This window comes from Astyanax mexicanus, chromosome 6 (assembly GCF_023375975.1).
Source record: "Astyanax mexicanus isolate ESR-SI-001 chromosome 6, AstMex3_surface, whole genome shotgun sequence".
Lineage (NCBI taxonomy): Eukaryota > Metazoa > Chordata > Actinopteri > Characiformes > Acestrorhamphidae > Astyanax > Astyanax mexicanus.
Genome location: NC_064413.1, coordinates 34,684,861 through 34,709,850, shown reverse-complemented (window position 1 = coordinate 34,709,850; position 24,990 = coordinate 34,684,861). Strand labels below are relative to the sequence as shown.

Sequence of the window (24,990 nt, the reverse complement as noted above, 5' to 3'; positions counted from 1 at the left end):
AAGCCTACACTACACATATGGAAAGTTCAAACTAATTCAGATGCCAATATGCACAAATATCACAAAAATACAGCACAACAGCTTAAATAAAAATACACAGTCTATATTTATTTGTTGCAAAGTTTTGTAACATAACGTAACATTTATTATGTCACAACCAGCAGAGCTGGACACACTAGGCTGCTTTGTTAGTTAGCTCATGTTAAATGTCAATGTAAATAAAAGAATAATGTAATACTAACGGACGTTTCTATACACAAGTGGAGTCATTAGGGGTCCTTTTAAGAAGGTAAGTCTCTCATATTGTCTTTTAAACTTTTGCACAACTTTGCACATTGCCACTGTTGCAGTTTAAATATTGTCTGCGTTTGGGGGCACAAGCAGTTGCCCACCTAGCTCACATTCCGCCCATGTAATCCCCAAATGAGTGTGTTCACTGAGTTGACATACTGGGTTGCTGTATGTGAGATCTGTTTTGCAGCAGGGGTCAGTGTTGCTCTCCTTTTCACCCTCTTTCAGACTAGTCACGCAGTAGAGATTTGTACATTTTATGCACACTGACCAAAGTGATCATGCCACGAAAAAATTAAAGATCAGAATCTACTTAAGCCTTAATAAACAAACAAATAAATAAGCCACATCCATTTGCTATACTACATACTGGGCTTCACTAAGAACCCTTCAGTCTTGTGTACACTGTATTGTGCTGCATTCTACAAGTAACTGGACAGTGATTGATATGTTCATGGCTCTGTACACCAGCACATTGGATTTGAAATGAAACTGAGAGATTATGCTGTTTGTAGCTACACCGGTCTAATGGAATAATGGCCACGAGTCATACTGATGTCTTTTGAAGGTTTATTTCTCCTTTTCTCTCTCCCTCTCTCTGGTCCTTCATCGGACACCGTGAAAACTACACAAAACAAAGCAACCGTTCAGTATATGCTAGCTAGCACAACAATTCTGTGTACAACTCGAAACACAAGATTCATTGAAAAAAGGCATATTAAACACATTACTAAACAGTATTTAACAGACAAACATTTACCGTGTGCGCCTTTAGACCTCGTGTTAGCTTTAATTCTTGTTCTCCCTCTGCTGCTTAGTTAGTCTTCTCTCTCTGCCGCCAAGTTAGTTCTGACCCATAATTCTCCAGTTACCCGCCTAACTAACTCGCGTCACGTGACTCATTACGCTCCACAGTAAAGCAGCACTAAACTAAAAGTCCTTCTTTTTAAACAAATATTATTTTAGAGACATATATTTATTAACACATTTTACCCTCATTTTTACACCTTTTCATATAGATTTTTAGCCCTTTTTAACAACCATATGAAATAAAACAACAATGAATGTATAATGATAAATAAACAAAAATATCCGTATTAACATGGCATTCTGACAGTTACACTCCCACCAAATTACTACGATTTATGATATCCATTCCAAAATGAATAAATCTAGTAATTTCCAGAACTGAGTATATAAAACCTTACACTGTAAACTCTGTACAAAAGTGTTTTTAAAGTTTAGGAACAACTTTAGTTGTTCTCTACAAGTACGACTAACTTATGAATTGGCCTTTCAAGAATAGATGTATTCATTACATTCTGGCCTGCTTTTCCTAGCTTTCTAGAGCCTAGTTGTACTGTGGCCTTTCGCACCAGTTCATCTTGGTCTTTACAAACATCAAGTACTCTTCCAAGTCTCCACTCATTGCGGGGAACCTCTTCTTCTTTGACAATGACAATATCCCCAATCTTTACGTTTCGTCTTGGAGAATGCCAGCGTTGTCTGAGGGTGATGTTTCCCAAATATTCCTTCCTCCATCTACTCCAAAATTGCTCAGTCAGATACTGCACTCTACGCCATCTCTTTCTGGCATACAGATCCTCTGCTACAAATTTTCCTGGTGGAGGCAGGGGAACAGAGCCTTTCATGGTGAGTAAATGATTAGGTGTGAGTGGTTCCAGGCTTTTGGGATCATTGATGTTGTTGGTAGTAAGTGGACGGCTGTTTATAATTGACATGGCTTCGTAGAAGAATGTCCTTAAAGAAGCATCATCTATTCTTCCAGTGCTCTGTGAGAGGACACAATTTAGGACGCTCCTAATAGTTCTGATCTGCCTCTCCCAAACACCTCCCATGTGACTAGCATCAGGTACGTTCATAATGAAGTCACATTGCTTTTCAGCAAGAAAGCCAGTCAGTCTGTCTTGGTCCAGTTCCTTCAAAGCCTTTGCCAACTCATTTTTTGCCCCAACAAAATTGGTCCCTTGATCCGATCTGATTTGTCTCACAGCTCCACGGATAGCTATAAAACAGCGCAGTGCATTTATGAAGGCATCAGTTGTTAGATCTTCTAACATTTCAATGTGCACTGCCCTTGAGGATAGACAGGTGAATACAAGGCCATATCTCTTACTCTCTTTACGACCCTGTTTAGAATAAAAGGGTCCGAAACAATCCATCCCACAGAAGGAGAATGGTGGCGAAGGATTGACGCGATCTGCAGGTAGATCTGCCATCTTTTGTGTTTCTGTTGGCCTGCGAGCTCTCCTGCATGTCACACATTGCTTAATGTGATTTGCCACAACCTTGCTGCCACTTAAGACCCAGTAGCCATTTGCTCTCAGTTCATTAAGAGTTTGTCCTCTGCCTTGGTGCTGAGTTTTTTCATGGCAGTAATCTACAATCAGGCGTGTGACCTCACCATCTTTGGGTAGGATTACTGGATGCTTTAGGTCAAGAGGTAAAGAAGCATTCTTTAAGCGCCCTCCCACCCTGAGAACACCATCTAGAATTATTGGGTTAAGCTGATACAACTGATGACTTTTGGGCAGTTTGTCATGACTCAGTATTTGCATTTCATCTTCAAAGGCATCGTTTTGTGCCAATTTTACAAGTGCAAGACTAGCCTTTCTTCGATCTTCAACATTAAGAGGCTCTGCTGCCTTAGCTCCCTTTGCTAGATGTTGGATACGTGCAATGACATTCAGTGCTGTATGCCATTTTGAGAATTGTTTGAGTCTGTTTGTGAAGTTTTTCTCTTCTGTTACATTTGTTTGTAGCGCTTGTGTCACTTTGACTTCAGGATCCCCCAACAGAAGCTGTGGAACTAACTTTGGTGCGACAATCTCTCTTTCCCACAAGAACTTGGGTCCAGTCAGCCAGTCTGAACTTATCAATTCTGCCACCTTGAGGCCTCTGCTAGAGTGATCTGCTGGATTTTGATCAGTGTTGATATAGTGCCACTGAGCTGGGTCAGTCATTTCTCTGATTCTTTGAACTCGATTGGCTACGAAAATGTGAAATCTTCGAGCTTCATTGTTAATGTAGCCCAACACTACCTGTGAGTCAGTCCAAAAATACTCCTGATCAATTTTAAGCTCTAGCTCCTCTTTTAACATGCTGCTTACTGCTGCGGAGACCACGGCAGCAGTTAACTCTAGCCTTGGTATGGTTACCACTTTTGTGGGAGCAACTCTAGCTTTACCCATCACTAGTGAGCAGTGTACTTTGTCTTCGCCCACCACACGAATGTATGAACACTGTCCATACCCATGGGTGCTAGCATCCGAAAAGTGATGTAGTTCTGTTCTTTGGACTTTTCCCATTTCTTCTGGGATTAAGCACCTTGGTATCTGGAGCTTCTGGAGATTCTCTAGGTCACTAAGCCAGCTCTCCCATCGTGGCTTTAACTCTGTGGGCAGAGGTTCGTCCCACCCAATGCCTCTTTGACACATTTCCTGTAGAACTTTCTTTCCCAGCAGGAGGAAGGGAGCAAAGAAGCCCAGCGGGTCGAACACAGAAGCTACAGTTGAGAGGACTGCACGCCGTGTTGCTGGTTTTTCATCCAGAGTGACCTTAAAGAAAAAGGTATCACTGTTAGCGCTCCACTTTATTCCCAACACACTTTGAACTGGGAGTTCTTCATAAGTCAAGTCTACATCTTGGATTCCGCTAGCTCGTTCGCTCTCAGGAATTGACTCCAAAACTTCTCTGTTGTTGGAGATGAATTTGTGGAGGTGTAATTTTCCTCTTGCACAGACATTTTGTGCATCTCTCACTAGTTTGATGGCTGTGTCAACAGATTTTACGCTAAAAAGCCCGTCATCAACATAGAAATTCTTTTTGATAAAGTTGGCGGCATCAGGATACTCTTTTTCATTTTGGCTTGCAAGATACTTCAATCCATAATTTGCGCAGCCAGGGGAGGATGCTGCTCCAAAAAGATGGACATTCATGCGGTATTCTTTTGGCACTGATTCTGTGTCACCTTTCTCCCACCACAGAAACCGTAAGTAATCTCTGTCTTCAGGGTTTACGTGAAACCTGTGAAACATCTTTTCCACATCACAAATGACTGCTATTGGATGTTTTCGGAATCTGCAGAGCACTCCTGTGAGCCCATTTGTAAGATCAGGTCCAGCCAGCAAGTGATCATTCAAAGCGGTGCCACCATACTTGGCAGAGCAGTCGAACACTACCCTAATTTTATCTGGCTTTCTAGGGTGATAGACCCCCTGGTGTGGAATATACCACACATTTCCAGCTTTGGGTTGGCATACAGCTCTCTCTGCTTCACCCTCCTTGAAGACACCTTCCATAAACTTGAGGTAGTCATCTCTGAATTTGGAATTTTTCTCAAATTTCCCTTTCAGGCGCTTCAGTCGAACCAGGGCCAAATGCTTGTTGTCTGGCAGTTGTGGATGTGTCTTAAAGGGAAGGGGCATTTCCAGGTGACCGTCTGCATTCTGATGTACTGTCTTATTCAGTAATTGCATGAACTGTATATCATCTTGTGATACACTCTTTTCACCAGGGCTGGTGTCTTTGAAGTCTGATTCGAGTGCTCTGATAACAGTGGCTGGTGTCAATGGGGGAATCTCTTTAACTGTTACACGATGGCATAAACCTGTCACTTCTGTCGACTTAGCAGCCTGTGGTGAACTACCGACAATGCTCCAACCCAGGTCAGTCTTGATGGCGTATGGCTCATCATCACCTCCAGTGATAACTTGACGTGGAGCCAATGCTCTGGAACAGTCATAGCCAATGAGGAGTCCGACCTCACAATTCATCAGTTCTGGCATTTCTTGGGCTACTCCTTTTAAATGTCTCCATCCCTTGGCAGTTTTAGGAGTAGGAATGTGAGAACGTTCAAGTGGAATGAAGTCTCTGGTGTAGGCAGGTGGCAAGTTAATAAAGCATGGTGAGGAAAACCCTCTAACTCTAAGCCCACTTACTCTTTCACTCTGAATGATGGAGTCCTTTCCCATCATAGTGGTAAGCTTTAATTTAACTGGCTCTAAATCTGCCCCCATCTTCTCACATACCTCCTTGTCTACAAAGGTGTTGCTACTCTGGGTATCTAGTAAAGCGTAAGCTAAGGTCTCTGATTCAGGAGAGGTGGTTGTGGAAATCCACACAGGAACTATCATGGAGGTGCTCCCACCATTACATCTGTCAAGACTAGGGTTGCAACGGTATGAGATTTTCACGGTATGATAACCGTCTCAGAAAATACCGCGGTATCACGGTTATCACGGTATCACAGTTTGTTACATATATTATTAAACTGACCCTTAAAGAAATTACAACAAAGGTTTTTTGTTCAATTAACTATTTATTGTAGAAACCTGGAACAACTATATAGATAATGTCTCCTTAAAAAAAATAAACTGTACACCATTAGGTGAAGGAAACCAGGTTTTTCCACTACTCTTAATGGCATTAAGGGTGTATAAAAAAAAAATATATATATATATATATATATATATATATATATATATATACACACACACACACACGTGTCACACATTACATGTCCTCTAAGAAGTAAAGATCCTGTGTTTAAACTATTAAGTACAATTATTTAAGTTTAAATGATTTAATATCTGATAAACTGAGCCTGGGTCAGTGTCTGATCAACAACTGTTGTAAACGTCCGTTTTACTGCCAAGTTGGTATATAACCAGATACTGCAGAAAGAGGGGATTTATTTCTGACATGATCCTCACAATAGAGATTTCTATTTTAAGGCTTTCACACAGAGTCTGGTTTTAACACATGAAAAACAGGCACGTCAGAATTTGAAAATTAACGCATGTAAATGAATGGCGTCTTTCACATCCAGTCCGGCCAGGACCTTTACACGGACACGTGAATCCATCGTAGCACGCACTTCACGCCTGTACCTGCGTGCCCAAATTTCGGATAACTCAGCGCTTTTGCGAGCGCTTACCGCATGGGTTGTGCACGACTACAAAGAGGTTTTATTTATGTTCAGATTAAAATTATAAACTAAACACATACTTTGCGCTGCACGGCGGGGTGGTGTTCTTGGAGATGGGAGAACAGGTTTGACGTATGTCCACCTTTAGCTGTGACTTTACGGCCACATTGATTATAAATCGGATACCCATCCTCGGGTGCGTTTGGCGGGTCTCTGAAATAGTCCCACACTGCTGATTTTAGTTTAGCCTTTTTTTAGGCGGACGGAGATTTGTTTAGTCTGATGCACTTTCTGCTGTTCTCACCGCTGTGTGCTGAGCAGCTGAAGCGGAGCAGAGTTGCGCATGCGCGGGTGAGTTTCTCCGCTGGCTTGCGTTTTACCGGTAATAAGCAAACACACACGGTATGATAACCGTGCATTTTAATACCATGGTATACCGTGAAACCGGTTACCGCTGCAACCCTAGTCAAGACAACAAGAAAGTGAAGATGTATTCTCTGGTACTTGTCTAACAGAAGATGTGTTCGCAGAGACAAAGGAGTGGTCTTCGTGAAGTGGAGTTGGATGATGTTTCTTGCATATGCCACAAGTAGCTTTATTCTTGCATTCCTTTGAATTGTGTCCCTTCCTAAGACAGCCAAAGCACAGGCTATTGTCAAAGATAAAGCTTCTCTTGTCTTTCATGGACTTGTTAGCAAACATCTGGCATTTGTGGATAGAATGGCTTTCTCCACAGCATACACATGCTTTCATAGCTGTATTTGCATTTTCAGGTGCCTTCACATTTGTCATAAATGCATTAGCCTTTGGGCGCCTTGTGTCTCTACCAGGCCTTTCGTCAATATGCTTCAATGCATGAAAGGATGTCACAGGATTGCATGCAATCTCAGCTTCTTGTGCCATAAATTCAGCAAACTCTTTGAAACTGGGGTATTCCTCTGTTTGACGCAAGCACTTTGTGACGTGACGATTCCAGCGAGAGGTCACCCAGTCAGGGATTTTGTGAAGCATCCTTTGATTTTCTTCGCAGTCATTTAAGACCTGAAGCCCTTTGATATGAGGCATTGCATTGCTACAGGCAGTTAGGAAATCGCTAAACTGTCTCAGTTTAACTGACTCTCTAGGGCCGATCTTTGGCCAGTTGTTTAATTTTTCTCTAAATGCACGTTGAATTACAAATGAGTGGCCATAGCGAGTATTCAGAGCCTCCCATGCTTGGTTGTAGGCTTCATCATCCTTTCTGTAGAAGCTGCCTTCTAACACGGACCTTGCCTCACCACCAATGTACTTCTGTAGGTAGAACAACCTGTCAGCTGGACTTGTGCATCTCCGTTCTATCAATGTCTTGAAACTTGTGCTCCACTCTAAGAACTTGAGTGGGTCTCCATAGAAGACAGCAGGCTCAGGTGCAGGAAGTCTGGTAAGGACTAGTGTGTCATGTAGGACTTGTGCTAATGACGCTTCATTGTTGAGATGAGCTGTTTGTTCAGTGCTATCATCCTGCCATGTTTGCTCCTTTTTAATTTCTTTTGAGGACAAAGGTACTTGAGGACAATTAGCCACCTTGTTTTGCACTGTTCTGTTTTCTTCACAGTCCTGATCTGAGTCATCTTCACTGTATGCTTGGAGCTTGGCAGCTAGAACTTGAAGATCTCTATGATTTTCTAATCTCTTTAGTTCTTGCCTTTGTGAAGCTATGGCCTCCTCCATTTTTATTTCAGCCCTTTTTGCAGCAAACTGTGCGGCACACTCTGCTCGTTTCGCTGCAATGCTTTGCTGTTCTGATGACTGAGAGTGGCTACTACCATCAGTAGACCTGGAGATTGTAGTCCCAAATATTGATTGGGCATACTCTCTACCGAGCACATTATGAAGTCTTGTGTTTTCTGCTTTAGCATCAAACTCCTCTAGCCCCACTTCACTCATCCGTATTTTCATGAGCCTCATCAGATCTGCTGTCACTGCTATGCAGGAATCCATCCTTCTTCTAATCTCAGGTGAAGGTGCTAGTTGAGTTCGTATGTTTTCATACAACTCTTTCAATTTTGTCTCTAGCCCTTCAATATCATCCATCATGTCAGCCAGATCACTGTCAGAGCACTCATCCTTAAGTTTGTTTCTTGAAGCTCTAACTTGATCTTTCCAGCGTTCATACAGCTTGATGAATTTGCTCTCTCTATGAAAGGCCTCTTGTTCTTTCAATTCTAGCATTTTGGTGGTGTACTTTCTCTCACGTGAAGATTTTCTGGTTTCAACAGTCTCTGAGGTGGTGTGGGCAGGCTCTACCACTGCTATCTTTTCTACTTCTAGGTTAGCTTGACTGTCACCTGTAAGTGACTCTAATCTTTCCTGTTCAACATCATCACATTGTGATTTTAACTGTTCACTAACTTCACCCTTTTTTAAAGTTTCTTCATGAATTGACATTGTACAATTTTTTAGAAATTACAGTTTTGTGTAAACATATAACCGTACGACCTTAACAGTTATATAGTTGTCTGTTCAGTAAATAACGTCAAGTACTTTTTTTTTTTTTTTTTAAATATAACCCTTAATGCACTTCTTTGAACATGCTTGTGAAATCTTACTTTAAAGTACCATTATGCACAATAATCACACATTCATAAAACAGGAATGACAATTAGACTCTACTGATAAATGAATTACTTTTCTCATAAGAAGTGTTTTTTTTTTTTTTTTGTGTCTTGTGAAAGGAGCACAGTCAAACCTGACGCCGAGTGCAGAGCTGCAATGTCCTGCCTGAACACTTCACTTAGCTGAAACTGGCGCTGCACTGAAACTTTGCTTAGCTGTAGCCTTCGTTGTTGAAACTGTCTTTTTCTTGAATTGGCGTGCTCCGCGCCGTTTTCGCGGGCACGCGCGCTGGTCTCTCCGCCGCGATGCTCGCTCCTCCGCGGGCACACGCGCTGAACTCTCCGCCGCGTTGCTCGCTCCTCCGCGGGCACACGCGCTGAACTCTCCGCCGCGTTGCTCGCTCCTCCGCGGGCACGCGCGCTGAACTCTCCGCCGCGATGCTCGCTCCTCCGCGGGCACACGCGCTGAACTCTCCGCCGCGTTGCTCGCTCCTCCGCGGGCACACGCGCTGGACTCTGGGCCGCGATGGCGGTACGTTTTCACTGTAGCTACACCGGTCTAATGGAATAATGGCCACGAGTCATACTGATGTCTTTTGAAGGTTTATTTCTCCTTTTCTCTCTCCCTCTCTCTGGTCCTTCATCGGACACCGTGAAAACTACACAAAACAAAGCAACCGTTCAGTATATGCTAGCTAGCACAACAATTCTGTGTACAACTCGAAACACAAGATTCATTGAAAAAAGGCATATTAAACACATTACTAAACAGTATTTAACAGACAAACATTTACCGTGTGCGCCTTTAGACCTCGTGTTAGCTTTAATTCTTGTTCTCCCTCTGCTGCTTAGTTAGTCTTCTCTCTCTGCCGCCAAGTTAGTTCTGACCCATAATTCTCCAGTTACCCGCCTAACTAACTCGCGTCACGTGACTCATTACGCTCCACAGTAAAGCAGCACTAAACTAAAAGTCCTTCTTTTTAAACAAATATTATTTTAGAGACATATATTTATTAACACATTTTACCCTCATTTTTACACCTTTTCATATAGATTTTTAGCCCTTTTTAACAACCATATGAAATAAAACAACAATGAATGTATAATGATAAATAAACAAAAATATCCGTATTAACATGGCATTCTGACAGTTACACTGTTTAATGATTATTGCAATGCACTGCTTTAGTTAGAGAGTGTTAACATATAGACCCTCTGGATGAATCAGATGGACATCATATATCTTCTTAGATACAGCCCCCCATCTCAGGGAACTTAAGTAATTAACAGTTGGCAGATCAGTCTTGGCCAGCTGTATGTTGTTGCATGATTAGTTTATACATAAGAAGTCTAAGGAAAAAAACTGACTTGATGTGGGATTTGTTGTTTTTTCCCCAGTTTGAGAACCAAAGATAGGGTTGATAGCAGTGAGATTCACAGCAACCAACAAGCTAAGCAGTGGTGGATAATGAAAGAATACATACCAAATGGTGTTGAACCAGTTGAGGACATTGTGTAGGGTCTATTTATGTTACTATGTGCGGTATGGTCTTATTGGTGGGTGAGTTTAAGATTGGGTAAACTTTTCCCCCTTGTATTTTCTCTTTGCTTTGGTTGTGAGGAAAAATGGAAGCACACCAAAATGTGTCTCAACAATCCACATGGGAACATTTCCTCTTCTAGAGAACTAGCCAGAACTTTTTGAGGCAGGAGCAAGAAAGAAAGAATTTCTTGTGTTTCGGACTATTTAACAATTTAACATGAAGCAAAGGCAAACTAGCACTTGTTCATAGCTTTAGTAATTATCTGGGCATTATACCATGTTATCATGTAATTCAAATTTGCAGATTACACCTAATCATTGGCGTGTGAAAACTTCCTAAACTGATAGAATGGAGCTCCTCTGAAAATTCCTACTTAAACTGCAATGAGTATTCTTGGGTTAGTGGGTGGACCTTATTACATATGTATTTCACATACTGAGGATGAAAGTAATACAAAAGTAATCAGATCATTATTTGTGTTATATGACTTATGAACTTGTCTTGTAATCAGAAATCATTTAGTGGTTGTGGTTTGCACACAACATGAGTGATCATGGACAGAAGTGTAGCTAGCCCCATTTTTCTATGGGGGCCCAAGCACCCCTAAAACAAGTTCCACCACCCCCAAGTTGTGTTGTGTTTTTGTTGTTTGTTAAACAGAAGTGTGTCTCTGATAAGCTTAAAATGTTTAAATCAAAGAATGTAGATCATTAAACAGAACTTAAGAATGAAATTCTCCCGTGCAAACAGTCCGCTTTCTTTCTGCGCTGTTTATGCTGTTTTTGACTGTTCAATGGTTAAACTGTAGTGAGAGTTTATATTAAAAGTGAGGTGCTAGACTAGTACTATCTGTATGTGTATATATCAGCTAATTAATGATACAATAAAAGATATGGTCAGACAATTGATGTCCCACTTCTGATTCGTCATGAGTAGGTAAAAAAATCAATAAATTTTGAAACTTAACCAGAGGGTTTAAGTCAAATGCTCAAAACAAAAATCCATCGTCAGTTTTTGGGTAGCTTCCTGCTTGTAGCTATAGTGAAAGTATCACACAACATCTCTGTACATAATAGTTACTGTGTCTGATTAAAATAGATATTATTATATTTCTTCTGATTTGAGATAATTACCACTCCTGGGAACTTCTCAATTTCTTTTACAGTTTTTTTTTAATCAGAGGGCGTGGGGCTGGGTTCTTTGGGTACTCAGCATGACTAAACCTCTGCTTCTAGAATCGCCACTGGTCATGAATTACAAGATCTTTAACCAGGCGGAAGGTCTGTGCTCTCCAAAATCAAATGCATGTCTGTATGAAACGAGCAATAGATAAGTTGTCTTTGTATTAATTTGCAGCCAAAGGAAAAGTAAAGAATAAAGCTGCTAGATAACTCTTCTCTCTACTATTTCCCTACCCTGATTCTCGTGCTCTCATTTCTGTGGCTAGTTGCTTCACTATCTTTCAATCACAACATGTATACTTACAAACGTAGAGTTGCCAACAGGTCCAGATATTAAACCTGCTAAATATTTGCCAAGGGCACCAGTGATCACTACTCTTGACTCGTGTCATTCAACAGTTCACTTGTAGACAATCTCCAAAAACAGCAATTGAAAAATCAGGACTAGAATTGTGCAATGTAAATTTGGCATATATCCAATTTTTGTTGATCTGCCTTATCAAACTTATCAAGTATCTGCACATCAATCTAATGTTGCCTAATCATGAAGTCATGAAGACTTAGCTCACAGGAACACCCTCATTAACCCTAAACGTGTAACATCTGGTGTAATGCTAAATCTCATCATACTACCAGTCAATGTTTTTTGCTTCAGTATTTGGAAGAATTCCATAAATTGTGGTGCCATAAATTCTGCTTTCTACCAGAAAATCCTATGGGAGAAAAAAATCGATCATCTGCAGCTCTGCTGTACTTTAGTTTTATTATATTGTCGAAATTTGCTTCGCAGCACAGACAACTGAGCAGTATACACAACCTATACAGAATTAACAGCATACTACCCTCCTCAGCACACCTATACTCTAGCTCAGTTTTAGTTGGGTTGTGGAAGACAACAATCCTAACATTGGCTTTAAAAAAACTAAATTAAGTTTCTTGTTCATTATTGTAAATGTGTTATGATGCAGTAATGAATGAATGTTCTATGGTGTGATAGAAATAATGTTTTTTTTTTTTGCAAAAAAAAAAAACAAAAACAAAAACTGGCCCACTTGGTTACCGCTCACAACCGGATTTAGGCATGGTCCCAGTAGGTTGATTTATTGTTTATCTCATACTAATCTTTTGGTAATGCCTATTTTGTACAAGGATAAGCTAAAGCTGAAATCATTCATTAGAAAACATTTGGATATATCATTTATGTAACAAGTTCTGTATGTTCAGGTTCAGTCTTTATAAAAAATATGTCCTACATAGAAACTCTGTACCTTAAACGTATGTTTGCCAGCTAGTGGACAAGCCTGAGTGCAGAGCTAAAAGTGGTCAAGTACAGACTCTGCTGTAGGTCCTTCTCTAAGCTGGAACAAATCAAGGGTCCTTTTTGAAGAAAAGCTTGAGTTTTCATGGCGTCCGTCCCCACTGGTACACTAGAGCTCCATTTAAGTCATCATGCAGATACTTAAGTCTAAATGTGATCTAATTGTTGTGAGAGCACATGGACCTCAGTGCACTCTGCGAGGCCCCACAGCCCTCTGCTAGCCAGCCAGATTTACGTCACAAGCGAAAAAAGGAGAGAGAGAGAGAGAGAGAGAGAGAGAGAAGGGAAAGAGTATGTTTGTGCCTGTGTGTTTTTTGTGTGTTGTTTGCGTGTGCTTGCTTCTTTTAGGGTGGGGTGATGGGGGATTTTTCCCTGCATGTTGTCTTACAAGCTGCTATGGCATGGTGTAGAAAGAGGCATTTTTTTTGACCAGTGTATTAATCCTTTTAGGCAATGTTCCCTATTCAGAAATGCAAATTGAATCAATCTGAGGCTGACTTTTAAGACTTTTCAAGTGGGATTTAATTAGAAGCCAGAGCCTGCAGTTTTTAATGAGAGAGGGGGTGGAGAGAGAGAGAGGGATGGGGGGGGTGAAGGGGTGGGCATGGTTTTGATCTGGGGTCCTGCTGGAGAGGCACAACACACACACACAGACACATTAGCACATGCACGCACACGCACACACATTACACTTTCTTGTATAACTGTGCGTGTAAAGTCAGTGACCTAAATGTAAATGTAAATAATTCTAATTATACACCCAGTCCTAACCTTAATGTGACCTTAGACCTAAACTTTATTTTTCTCTATCAACTAAATCTGATCCTAAACATAACACAATCCACAGCTTCATGCATCATGTTGATGCCCCATTAAAGTGCTATAGACAAAAAAAAACGTATACATTGCTAGTTTAGGCTTGGCATGTCGGTAGGTAGAACATCCTCACAAGAGCTGTGTAACTCAACTGTGTCAGTCCATATGCTGCTGTGAGGACATTTTTGCATCTCTCAGCTTGTCCAGAATAGCATGTGTACGGCGTGTACTTTATGCCAGGTGTTGCCAAGCAGACACTGCCTGATTTTAGCCCTAATTTTTTCTTTGTTTATTCTTTAAAGGTTTATACAATCCAGCCAAAAGCTTTTACATAATTGGGAAAAATGCTACGTGTTATTTAACTCAGAAACTGCTTTTGTTTTAATGAATAAGCAGCATTTACTCTCATTGTCTGAGAGGATAACATCATGATTAAATATAGAAATTAATTATACAGTTAATGTTGCACTTTATATATGCAATAGATTGTGCTGGCTGTTTGTGTGCTGTACCAGAAGTGAATGTGAACATTTGTGTACTTTGTTAGCAGCAAACTCCACTGTAAAGTAAAGGGAACAAATCTTCAGTAGGATCCAAAGTCAGAGGTGCTGTTTTGAAACCTGTATTCTGATTGGAATTCGCCAACATGTCACTCATATTATTACATCGCTAAATTTGCCCACTTTACGTTACTTATGGCCGAGTTGCCAAACACCACTGGGTGTCTGGCCGTTGTGTCACTTTTGTTGTATAGAAAAGGATAAAACCATGTAGTGTGTGCATGGCTTTACAGGTAGCTCAAAGTGTGAGTTATAGCAAAAAATATTAATATTTAGAATCTGGCTACAAATGCTGTTCACACTGTTAAAAGACATACTGTTAGAAAATTATACACTTTTTTTTGCTCATTTAGTATTTCTTAACCAGCTTATGTCTGACCTGACTTGACATCACAAGTGATTTTCTCCACATTTTACTATTTTGTCAGATGTTGGTCGTTAGAAAGACATTTGTGTAGAAACTCTGACTCTCACTTTCTCTTTCTTTCGCTCTCCTTCAGTCTGTCTCTGTCTCTCTCTCTCTCATTATAAGTATACTCTGCTGCTTGGCTGCACACAAAGGCTGAAAGAATGGAACACACATTAATGCTTGTTAAGAGTTAGACTGTAATAAAGATAAATATAAGATGGTGGAGTTCATTTTAATGAAGCGTTACTATGCTACTATCTCTCTCTGGGTGCCAGAATAGGTTGTGTGCGTGTGTTTGTGTATGTGTGTTTCTCTGTGTGTGTATGTAAAAGTAAGAGTGAGAGAAAGTGTGTGAGTGAGAGAGTGAGAGGGAGGGAGCTAGTAAATGAGTGAAAGAAAGAAAGGGAGAGAGAGAGAGAGAGAAAGGGAGAGAGAGAGAGGGAGAGACAGCCCTGTGTGTGATGGAGTGTGTGAGGTCCAGTCTATCACTGTTATTAATAACACTGCTGGACCCTGCAGCCTCGCTCCAATAAATAAACCCAGCATGCCCCCCAACAGCCGCCATATTCCTCCTGCCCTACACTACTCCATCTATCAGCCAGCCACTTCACCCTGCTCTTGATAAAGCTGCAGAAATACAGACCCAGAGAGAGAGGGAGAGAGACAGACAGAAAGAGTGAGAGAGAGAGAAAGAGAGAGAGAGAGGAAAAGGGAGAGGGTGACAGAGAAAGGGAGGAAAAGAAAATGAGAGAAAGCTTTCTTGCTCGTTTTAATAGAAAAGTTGCCGCCCAGGTTTTTAAAAGTAAGTACATGTGGCTTGACTTTTTTAGACCGAGACTGCCTGTGAATTCCATGACCATCTGAATATTGTACATGCTGGATACTGTATATATTCAGGCAAAAATGGCATACAGTTTGTAATTATGGAAATACAGAGTGCCTGTGTGTGGCCAGTGTTGCTGGTTGAATGGACACAAGGGTGATGTTAATTTTATGGCTGATTGGTGGATATAATCACTGTCACACAGAAGTCTAGCCTAAACTATTCATTACATTATGTCAAAATTTCATAATAAATGTACCAGAAGAAAAACTATACAATATTATTTGATGTAGTAAAATCTTGTTTCATTGACTTCCATTGAAAGTTATTTTTCTTTCTTCTATAGCACTCCAAATTTGTAGATATAAGGTTTTTGTGTGACAGCAAAGCATATATTAGCTTAATCTAGTCAACATTAAAATGCTCCTTTGCACAGCACCTCTAGAGCCAATCTGATTCGACTATTAATTATTACTTATTAATATTTTGGCATGGTGTTTTATTAGTTACAGTTTAATGAAACACCAGACCAGACATGCTGAGAACAGATTTGAAGTGGCTGTTTTAATCACAGGTATTTAAGAGAAAGTGATTTTTAAGGAATTTTCTGTTGGCTCAATATGCACAATATACCCAGCAACTGTAAATGTCTCTCACTCAAGATTCATCATGAGGGATCAATATAAACATTTAACAGCATCTAAATAATGATCTAGCACTTTGCGTTATAAGAAAACTACTGCAGTCATTTTTCAGTCAAATGCAATTATTGAGTCCCCACGTGCCTGGGAGCATTAATAGGATCATGAGAGAGATGAGTGTTCTGAAAAGGGGCACAAACTCAGCTTTGTCTAACCTGTCAGGACAGAAAACCAGACAGACAACCAGATTGACTTGATAACACTGAATTAGATAAACAGCTACAGCAAAACTAACCATTCAGTGTCAGACCTTCGTGTTTGGGATATATAATGCTGATCGGCCACAGTAACCCATCTGTTAGGTGTCGGGTCTTCGGGTTTGGACAAAATGTTGCTAATCGGATCATAAACGACCACAGCAACCTAGCCTTTAGGTGTCAGGTCATCTTTTTTTGGGATCATGAACAACCAGAGCAAACTAGCTGTTAGTTGTCGGATCTTTGTGTTTGTGTAAATGTTGCTGATTGGATCATAAACGACTACAGCAACCTAGCTGTTAGGTGTCGGATCTTCGTTTTTGGGTTTAATGTTGCCGATTGGATCATAAACGGCCATAGCAACCTAGCTGTTAGTTGTCGGATCTTAAAGTTTGGGTTAAATGATGCTGATCAGATCATAAACGACTACAGCAACCTAGCTGTTAGTTGTGAGATCTTTTTATTATTATTTAATGTTGCTGATTGGATTAAAAATCACCACAGCAACCTAGATGTTAGTTGTCGGATTTTCGTGTTTGGGTTAAATGATGCTGATCAGATCATAAACAGCAACCAAGCTGTTAGGTGCCGTATCTTCGTGTTTGGGTTAAATGTTGCTGATCAGATTATAAACAGCAACCAAGCTGTTAGGTGCCGGATCTTTGTGTTTGGGTTAAATGTTGTTGATTGGATAATAAACAGGTACAGCAAACTAGCTGTTAGTTGGAGGAGATTACTAGTGTTTTGTTTATTTAATAGTTTATAATACAGTTAGTGGGAGATAGATTAAGGGAGGAGAGGAAGGGAATGAGCCCTATGTGTAACCCCAGATGCTGGGTGCAGGATTCATCATCTTCATGTGGTATGTTACTTTCCATTTTAACCCTTACACAAGTAAGTTCTGGCAGTTTGTAATGCAGCTGACTCTGCCATCTCTAGAGTAGTGTGCGGAATTAACAGCTATGCATGCAGTACATGCAGACCTTTTTATTATAAAAATAAGCATTTTGCATACTTTAACACTTTATTCACCAGCACTGACTGATATAAGGTGTATTAAATAGTAGTAAAGATATACACTAACAAAAGTCATGGGATGGTGATGGTGTGTATAAATCGATCATGAAGTGTTACCTAGAGGTATGGTGTAGGAAAAGCTACACCTTTATAAGTCGTGAGGTGTTATCTTGTGGGTGAGGTTTAACACTACTCAGTATGGTAATGGCAGGATGTTGTGAATTATTGGAGTTTGAACAAGACCTGATTATGGGTGGTAATGATCGTGAGCGGTGGTGTCTGTTTAGAATCGCCCATGTAAACAGACAATCAACTCTGCCATAGATCACGTTCACATTTAATGCAGGAGGCCTCATACACCCATAAAAAAAAATAAAAATAATGCGACAAGACACTATTTCTTGTCACAGGATCTGAAACACCTAGTACACCCTAGCATCAACACTAATGAGGTGGTCTATAGAGGACCAGTCCTGCCAAAACCAAAAACCTATTTAATGTATTAACAACAAAAAAACTTTTTCTGAACAGAGTAGAATGTCTGACTTTCCAGGTGTATTTATATAAAGAAAACTGCAAATGCAAAAAGATATATCTGAACAGCATCTTCGGTCACGTAATTCAAAGGTTGTACATTTACATCAAAGCTTAAAATACATATACTTCTCCATTTCTTATATTGATCCAGTTTGGGGCCAGTTATTGCCTCTTTGTGAGCAGATCACAGACGGACCTTCGCCCCAACATTGTGACCCTGGCTGTGGTTTATTGAATCAACTCCTGTCTTTCTGGTCTTCATTGCCAAGCTTGAGCATGAAAAACACAGAATTCCTTACCATATGAGAGAAGAAATACAGAAAGAGATTAATTCATTAAATATATTGAACAGTAGTTAAAAATATACCTACAGGAAAAATAGGTACATAATATATAAATAATTAAATAGTGGAATATATATACTGTATATAAAACAATTAAATATATGAACTTTGTAAATCAATCTATAATTATTTTTGTATTTATTTAATTCTAGGATTTAAATATTTGTTTGTCACATATTAATTAATTTATTCATTTGTGTTCTTAAACTCCTCATTTATTTATTTGTTTCCACTTTTCTTGATTAATTTATTTATTATTAGTTTTGGCAGGCTTGGTCCTCCTTAGTGGCCAAGAGCGTCACATGATGTATGTCCAACACACTTTTAATGTAGGTGTTGTTCTTTCAAATGTGTTGCAAACAACAGTTTCTCATTAGGTTGAATGTGTTCTGTGTTCTCTAAAGCTTTTCTCAGGTCAGCCTGTGGGAGATTCTCCAATTCTCCAGTCAATCTTCAAACAGCACCTTCCTTACCTACAGTATACACTGTCTGATTAGCTCTAAACAGGGTAGAAGGAATGAGGAATGATAAGAATCAGTGAAGGAATGCACTTTTTGGAAGCATGTGATGCAATAAAATCATCACACAAACACACACACAGACACACAAACGCACACACACACACCAGGACAAGAAAACTGAGTAGATGGTCGATGGTGTGTGCTGACCCGCACTGATGTGCATCACATGCATACTGTGCAGACATTAGTGAATGCATACTGTATATGTGTGTGTACTGTATGTGTGTGTTTGAGGGTCTGTGGAAGAGTGTGTGTTCGGGGGGAGGGGCATCCTCTCTAGTGAGCCTCCTTAACATCAAACAGCTGGAAGTAATAAAATATTTAGGATGCACTGGGAGTCTGTGAATATTAATACTCCCTTTCTCTCTCTCTCTCTCTCTCTCTCTCTCGCTCTCGCTTGCTCGCTCTCTCTTTCTCCAGTTGCTTGACCTCCCGTCTCCCTGTGCCCTTGTTCGTGGAGAGGACATTACAGATTGCTAATAAGGGGCAAAACCCCGGTGGGCTTTTGTTTCACCCCAAGCAGGACACGTGGTAAAGGCGGCTGGAGTGGACCTGGACTAGCCAGCGGTTGTGCTTCAAACCATGTCTAATGACACGTCATCCACCGACGCCACAGCACACTCTCTCTTTCTCACACACACACACACATGCACACACGCAGACAAGAACAGGTCCCATCATCCTTGTCACCTGTGCAGGCAGCATGGGGGCAAATAGGAAGCTGCTTGAGATTCAAAGGGAAGGCAGGAAGAGAAGAAAGAGAGAATGGCAGAAAGAGAGAGAGGGGTAGAGAGAGAGACAGCGTATTAGACCGAGAGGAGCCATTCAGTTTGTGAAATAAACATAACACGGGGGAGAAAACAGGCTGATGATTTATTAATCCTCCCCATTGCCTTTGATAATTCATTCCAGGAGACAGGATCCAATCTGAGCTAAGCAAAAAGCACCCCCTAACCATCACCGAATAATAGGTAGAGCTGTCAGGTGCCAACTCCGATGCCTCCCTGGCTCGGCTAAAGAAAGGCGAGCTCCTCTGCAGCTTCAGCTGCAGCAAACCTGGCTAATTCATCATTTTGTTCAGACCTTTGAACAGCAGTTATTACAAGTGGAGCTCAGACAGCGTATCATTAAAGAGAGTGCAGATGTTTATCTTCAAAGAACGTCTCCTCGTGAAAAAAAAAAAGAAAAAACTAGCGACGAGTAGATGATATTAGTGAAGCCGTTAGATTTGTCATGCATCGATTAAAACTGGGAGTCAGGAGGGTTTCTTTTTTAAATTATTATTCCAGAGATGGAAGCGTGAACCCAATTTTTTTTTATATAATTTTTTTTATTCACCATCAATAACACCCTGCCACGCTGGTGCATTCAGAAACCTGACTGATACGTGCCTAACATAGCAGTGCACGGATCTTGGGTGTGCATTAACTGTATCGTATGCGCCATATGCATGGACCTCGGCCATATTCGTTGATTAATTGCTCACAGGACTGATGGCGCTATCTGTATCAAATCAGCCACGCTGACTCGCCCTCTGAGAGCCAGAGCCGCAGTGCTTATGTAAGTCTAAATGTAGGATTGAAAGACAGATTGACAGGGGAAGATGGAGGGAGGGAGAGACGGAGGGCGAGGGATGGAGGGAGAAGGACAGGAGGAGGCAGTGAGAGGATTTATGAGCTGCTTGACGCTTCACTCTGCTCCGTCTCGTTGCGGTCCACGCCTCTGTAATCCACCATTCTCCTCCGGCTCCCGTGAGTCTAGAGAGAGAGCGAGAGGGGCAGAAAGAGGCAGTGAGAGAGAGAAAAAGGCCCTGGCCTCGCCTCCTCTCAATCCCTCCCTTCTTCTCTACTCCTCCGCTCCCTCTCTCTTCCTTGGCACCCTCCCAGGAATCTATTGGGCAATTACAGTTTTCACAGGGCATCGGGAGACCAACCCAGTGACCCCTTAGTGCAAAGACACCCTAAACATCATAAACAGACCCTTACTACTACTCTACGCTTAGAGAGAGACAGCAACGTAGTGGAATTTGATCAGATATACATTCAAATGTTTTTTCAAGTTCTTGTTGTTCCGCTATCCCTAAATAACCCCCGTAGAACCTCTACATGAGTGTTGTAGACCAAATATTCACAAAGGTCCAGAAGCTTTGAATTTTAGTCAATAATCAAATGAGTGTTAAATGCAGAATAAAAGCCTGTTGGATATACTAGCAGGTTGGATCAGTATCTAAGAGTGGGTATTTTTAATGGTTCTGATCTTTAAAGGATTGGAATGGAATTAAAAAATTCTCAGTTTTGGAACATGTTTTACATTTACACTTTGGGCAGTACTCACTGTCTGTCTCTCTCTGTCTCTGTCTCTCTTTCTGGGCCCTATTTTAGCAATTTATAAGTGAGCCATCAACCCCTAGGGTGTGTCTTTGCTATCATAGCGTTGGGAAAAGTATTCCTTGGGCGGTCGGGTTGGTATTCTAACGGCACAGTGCCTCTGCTCTTCTCAGCTGAGGAAGCTAACCTGCACGTTCACGCTGTATAGGTGTGTGAGCAGGTCATTTACAGGCACAGGAATGTACTTTTAGCACTTGGTTTATTGTACAAGTTGGGTTTGTGCACTGCTTTGCGTGCTTGTGTTTGTGTGTGTGTAACAAGCAGAGGTGTTTGAGTGTTGGAAGCAGGTAATAATGAAGGTTTGATGGTTCACTGTTTTTAAGGTTCATTTCAGTCAGTGGTGCACCTGTGTTTTCCGCTGCCAAGATAGCAATATGCCAGACATTTACCTGAACACACCTAATTTTGAGGCCGCATTCATTCAGATATAACTGACATAAGAAAACAACATGAATAAAATCAATAAAATGTGTTACATAAACACTTGCCACATTTAAATCATACTCATAGAAAACCAAACATAATATGGTTTAAATAGATTGTATAGATACTGTCATTTCGGATCATTACTGTGAATGCAATCAAACCAAAAGCCATATTTTATGGAGTTTAAATACTGAATTCAGGACATGTGTTTTAAGAAATAAAACATGCATCCCTAAAAGAAGCAACAGTTACAATTCTGAGATGGTCTAGTACTGTAATCTCTGACTATTTGTCAGTCCTACATATATCATGTCTGGTAAAGAAGGTAAAGGAAGGTGTAAGTGAGTAAGTATTAGGACCTTAAAGTCATAGCGAAAAAGGGCATGTGCAGGACATGGCCATGTATTATTCAGAAGCTGCCTGCCTCCCCAATGACCTCCTTCCTCTTCTCTCAGCCACTCTCACCTTGAGACTAAGAGCACAGGGAGAGAGAGAGAGCGAGAGAGAGAGAACCAGTAGAACACCACAGACAAATAGATGGACAGAGAGTCGTCAGTGTAAAGACTACACTCTTAAAAATAATGGTGCTACAACAGGTTACATACACTGCCATGCCAAAAGTAATGGGATAACAGAATGTAAATTGATTATTGATCATAATGGAATAGCTTAGAAATAGCCAAACTGGTATTTGTACCTTTGTAAGTTCCTATTTGTGAGTAGCATAGAGACATGAATTTGAGCGAGGTGTGACAGTGGGTATCAGATGGATGAAATGTTCTATTTCTAAAACTGTGCAGCCTTTTTTAAATTTTCTATCCACAGTGTCAGCCATTACCACTCACAGTGGACAGTACAGTGGGTGGTAATCATTGTAACTGGTAGCATCTGGCTAGAACAGTCCCAGCAAACAGATAAGTGATTCTCGCAGAAATCACATCTACATTCAATGCAGGAGGCTCCTCACACACATCCCTCAGATCACTGCAGCACTCTTTAGCTTTTCTTGGACATAGCAAATGGCATGTAAAAACACAACACTAGCTCATGTCTTATGACATGTGGCATGACAGTATATCTCTTTTACAGAAATGGTTATTGAGCCAAAAGTGTTCCTTCTATGACATTTAATGAAGAATTCTGTAAAAAGTACAAGTTTAAGAGTTGGGTCAGTTAATTTTATTGATTGAAGATGTGAAAGATGAGGCACTTGTTGAAAAAAAGGGTCGTAGGGTGTAAAAATAGTTTTTAAAAAAATGCTCCTTTCAAATAGAATCTAGAATCTAGAATCACATTCTCTTATTAGATGTCAAAGGGAAGGGAGAGAAAAAAGAGTATAAGAAAAAAGGGAAAAGAGTAAATACGAAAAGATAGAAAAGTAGTGGAATGCGGAGAAAGTCTGTATTGGAGTCTGTGAAGGAGCTCGATGTTTTGGAACTCTTCAGACCAGGCGCTTCACCGACTCCGACGAGACGCCACTTCAAAAGGCCACATCCCCACCAAACCCCTCTCAAGCTCCACTCAGTTTCTATAAGAAAGCAGGACAGCCCTGCGACCAGAGAAAGAGAGCAACAGAGAGAGTGAAAGAGACGAAAAGGAAAAGAAGCAGAGTGGTGACTTTCGCCGACTTTGCTCTTCCTGCCATGTACAAACAGCATGGTGAAAGAGGAAGCACTCGCTGGATAGCCGTGTCGCCGCTGTGGGGACCAACAACTTTTTTCAGTTCAGCCACTTCCAAGCAGGTTATGTCAGACAGGCAGAGTCCCAGAGAGAGAGAGAAGAAGAGGGAGAGAGCGAGGGAGTGGGGGAAAGAGAGTATGGCATATAACATGTTCAAACAGTTCGGTCCGACTGATCCGGCCCTGAAAGAGTTTCTCTGCCTCTTTGAGCTCCCTCCCCACCCTCCGCCCCCCGACCGCAACTTGTGGATGTTTTTAATGAGCATCTCCAATGATCAGTATGTCTGTCTCTCTCACTCTCGTCTTTTTTTTTTCTCTCCCACACTCTCTTGCTCGCGCACACACACATAAACACACACAGATTCTCCAGAAAAAAAACAGAGTGCAGCATTTTCTCTCTCTCCTTCTCTTTCTATCTCTTTTCATCTGCCCTTTTTATGCTTGTCTGTTGTTGCGTTTTTGGACACGTGCGTGGCAGTTTATGATGATAATGAACATTACCTATAGTTGGAAGAAAAGCAGACACACACCTGTCGCTTAAACATCAGGGATGGGGTTAGACATTACAATGCCTGCAAGGGTGAGAGACTGAGAGGGAAAGAGAGACAGAGTGAGAGAGAGAGAGAGAGAAAGAGAGAGAGGGAGAGTGTGTGTACTGTATGGCAGGAACACATATCAAACATGCCATACTAACTCACTCTGCATTTCTCTCTCTCTTCATTCTCACAAAGAGCTATCTTGTGAGTGAGGTTGTACACTGGTCGGCATGGAGATGTGAATTATCGTAGTTTGAGTGAGGCATGAAAGTGGGCGAAAAAAACTTTACAAAATCCAAAGATTACAAAAAAAGAAAGAAAGAAAAAAGTAAGAGAGAATGAAAAATAAATAGCATAAGTGAGAATGAGTGAGAGTAAGAGAGAAAAGAGAGGGAAGCAAGGGAAAGTGTTATATATATATATATATATATATATATATATATATATATAGAGAGAGAGAGAGAGATAGAGAGAGAGAGAGAGAGAGAGAGAGAGAGAGAGAGTAGAAAGTGACACTGAGAGAGGGAGAAGGAAATCAAGCAAGAGGGGGGAAGAGCGAATGAGAGACAGAAAAAGAAAGACTGAGAGGAAGTGAAAGGAAGAGAGAAATAGTGAGAGATGAAGAAAAATAAAGTTGGAGAGAAAGAGCAATAAAGAGAGAGAAAGAAGGAGAGGGAGAAGATGAGAAAAGGAGAGAAAGAGACTACAGAAAGCATGGCATGGGTGTAATTTGGTACTTTCACCGAGGCGTTAATCCGTGGGCCTCCACCTCTGTGTTTGTGTTTGGTGTGTGAACAGACCGCGCCGGCTGGACCAGTGTCTGCCTGTATGTGAGAAAGAGAGAGAGACAGACTAAGAGAAAGAGAGAGAGAGAGAGAGAGAGAGACCAGCGTGGCAGACTGAGGCTGCCCTGCGGTGTGGTAAAAAGCCCAGGCGTAAAATAATCCCAAGCCTATAAAAGCTCCCACTGGTGCATGTGTGGAGCTAATGAGGAGAAACCCCCACCATAACCCACACCAACCTCTCCCTCTCTCTCTCTTGTTCTCTCTCTCTTTCTCTGTCTCTCTTCTTGTCTCTGATGGGCAGAGGGGTCGGGTAAGGCCAGTGGTGGGTGCGCCCTGACAGAGGGCAGGAAGAGTGAGTGAAGGAAGGGGGGCAG

The 24,990-nt window shown here is 41.1% G+C and overlaps 1 protein-coding gene and 1 long non-coding RNA gene across 2 annotated transcripts; both read right to left on the bottom strand.

The window, feature by feature from the left end:
* Positions 1–844: 844 nt before the first annotated feature.
* Positions 845–3,623, bottom strand: LOC125802479 (uncharacterized). The gene is made up of 2 exons (XM_049480680.1): positions 1,052–3,623; positions 845–916 (listed from the first exon to the last, which is right to left on the bottom strand). Exon 1 carries the CDS (start codon positions 3,618–3,620, stop codon positions 1,545–1,547), a length of 2,076 nt encoding a protein of 691 aa, XP_049336637.1. The 5' UTR covers positions 3,621–3,623; the 3' UTR covers positions 845–916; positions 1,052–1,544.
* A 5,799-nt stretch (positions 3,624–9,422) lies between these two features.
* LOC125802480 (uncharacterized) lies at positions 9,423–9,985 on the bottom strand. Its single transcript, XR_007439613.1, has 2 exons — positions 9,630–9,985; positions 9,423–9,494 (listed from the first exon to the last, which is right to left on the bottom strand). It is a non-coding gene; the product is annotated as an uncharacterized LOC125802480 (long non-coding RNA).
* Positions 9,986–24,990: the final 15,005 nt, after the last annotated feature.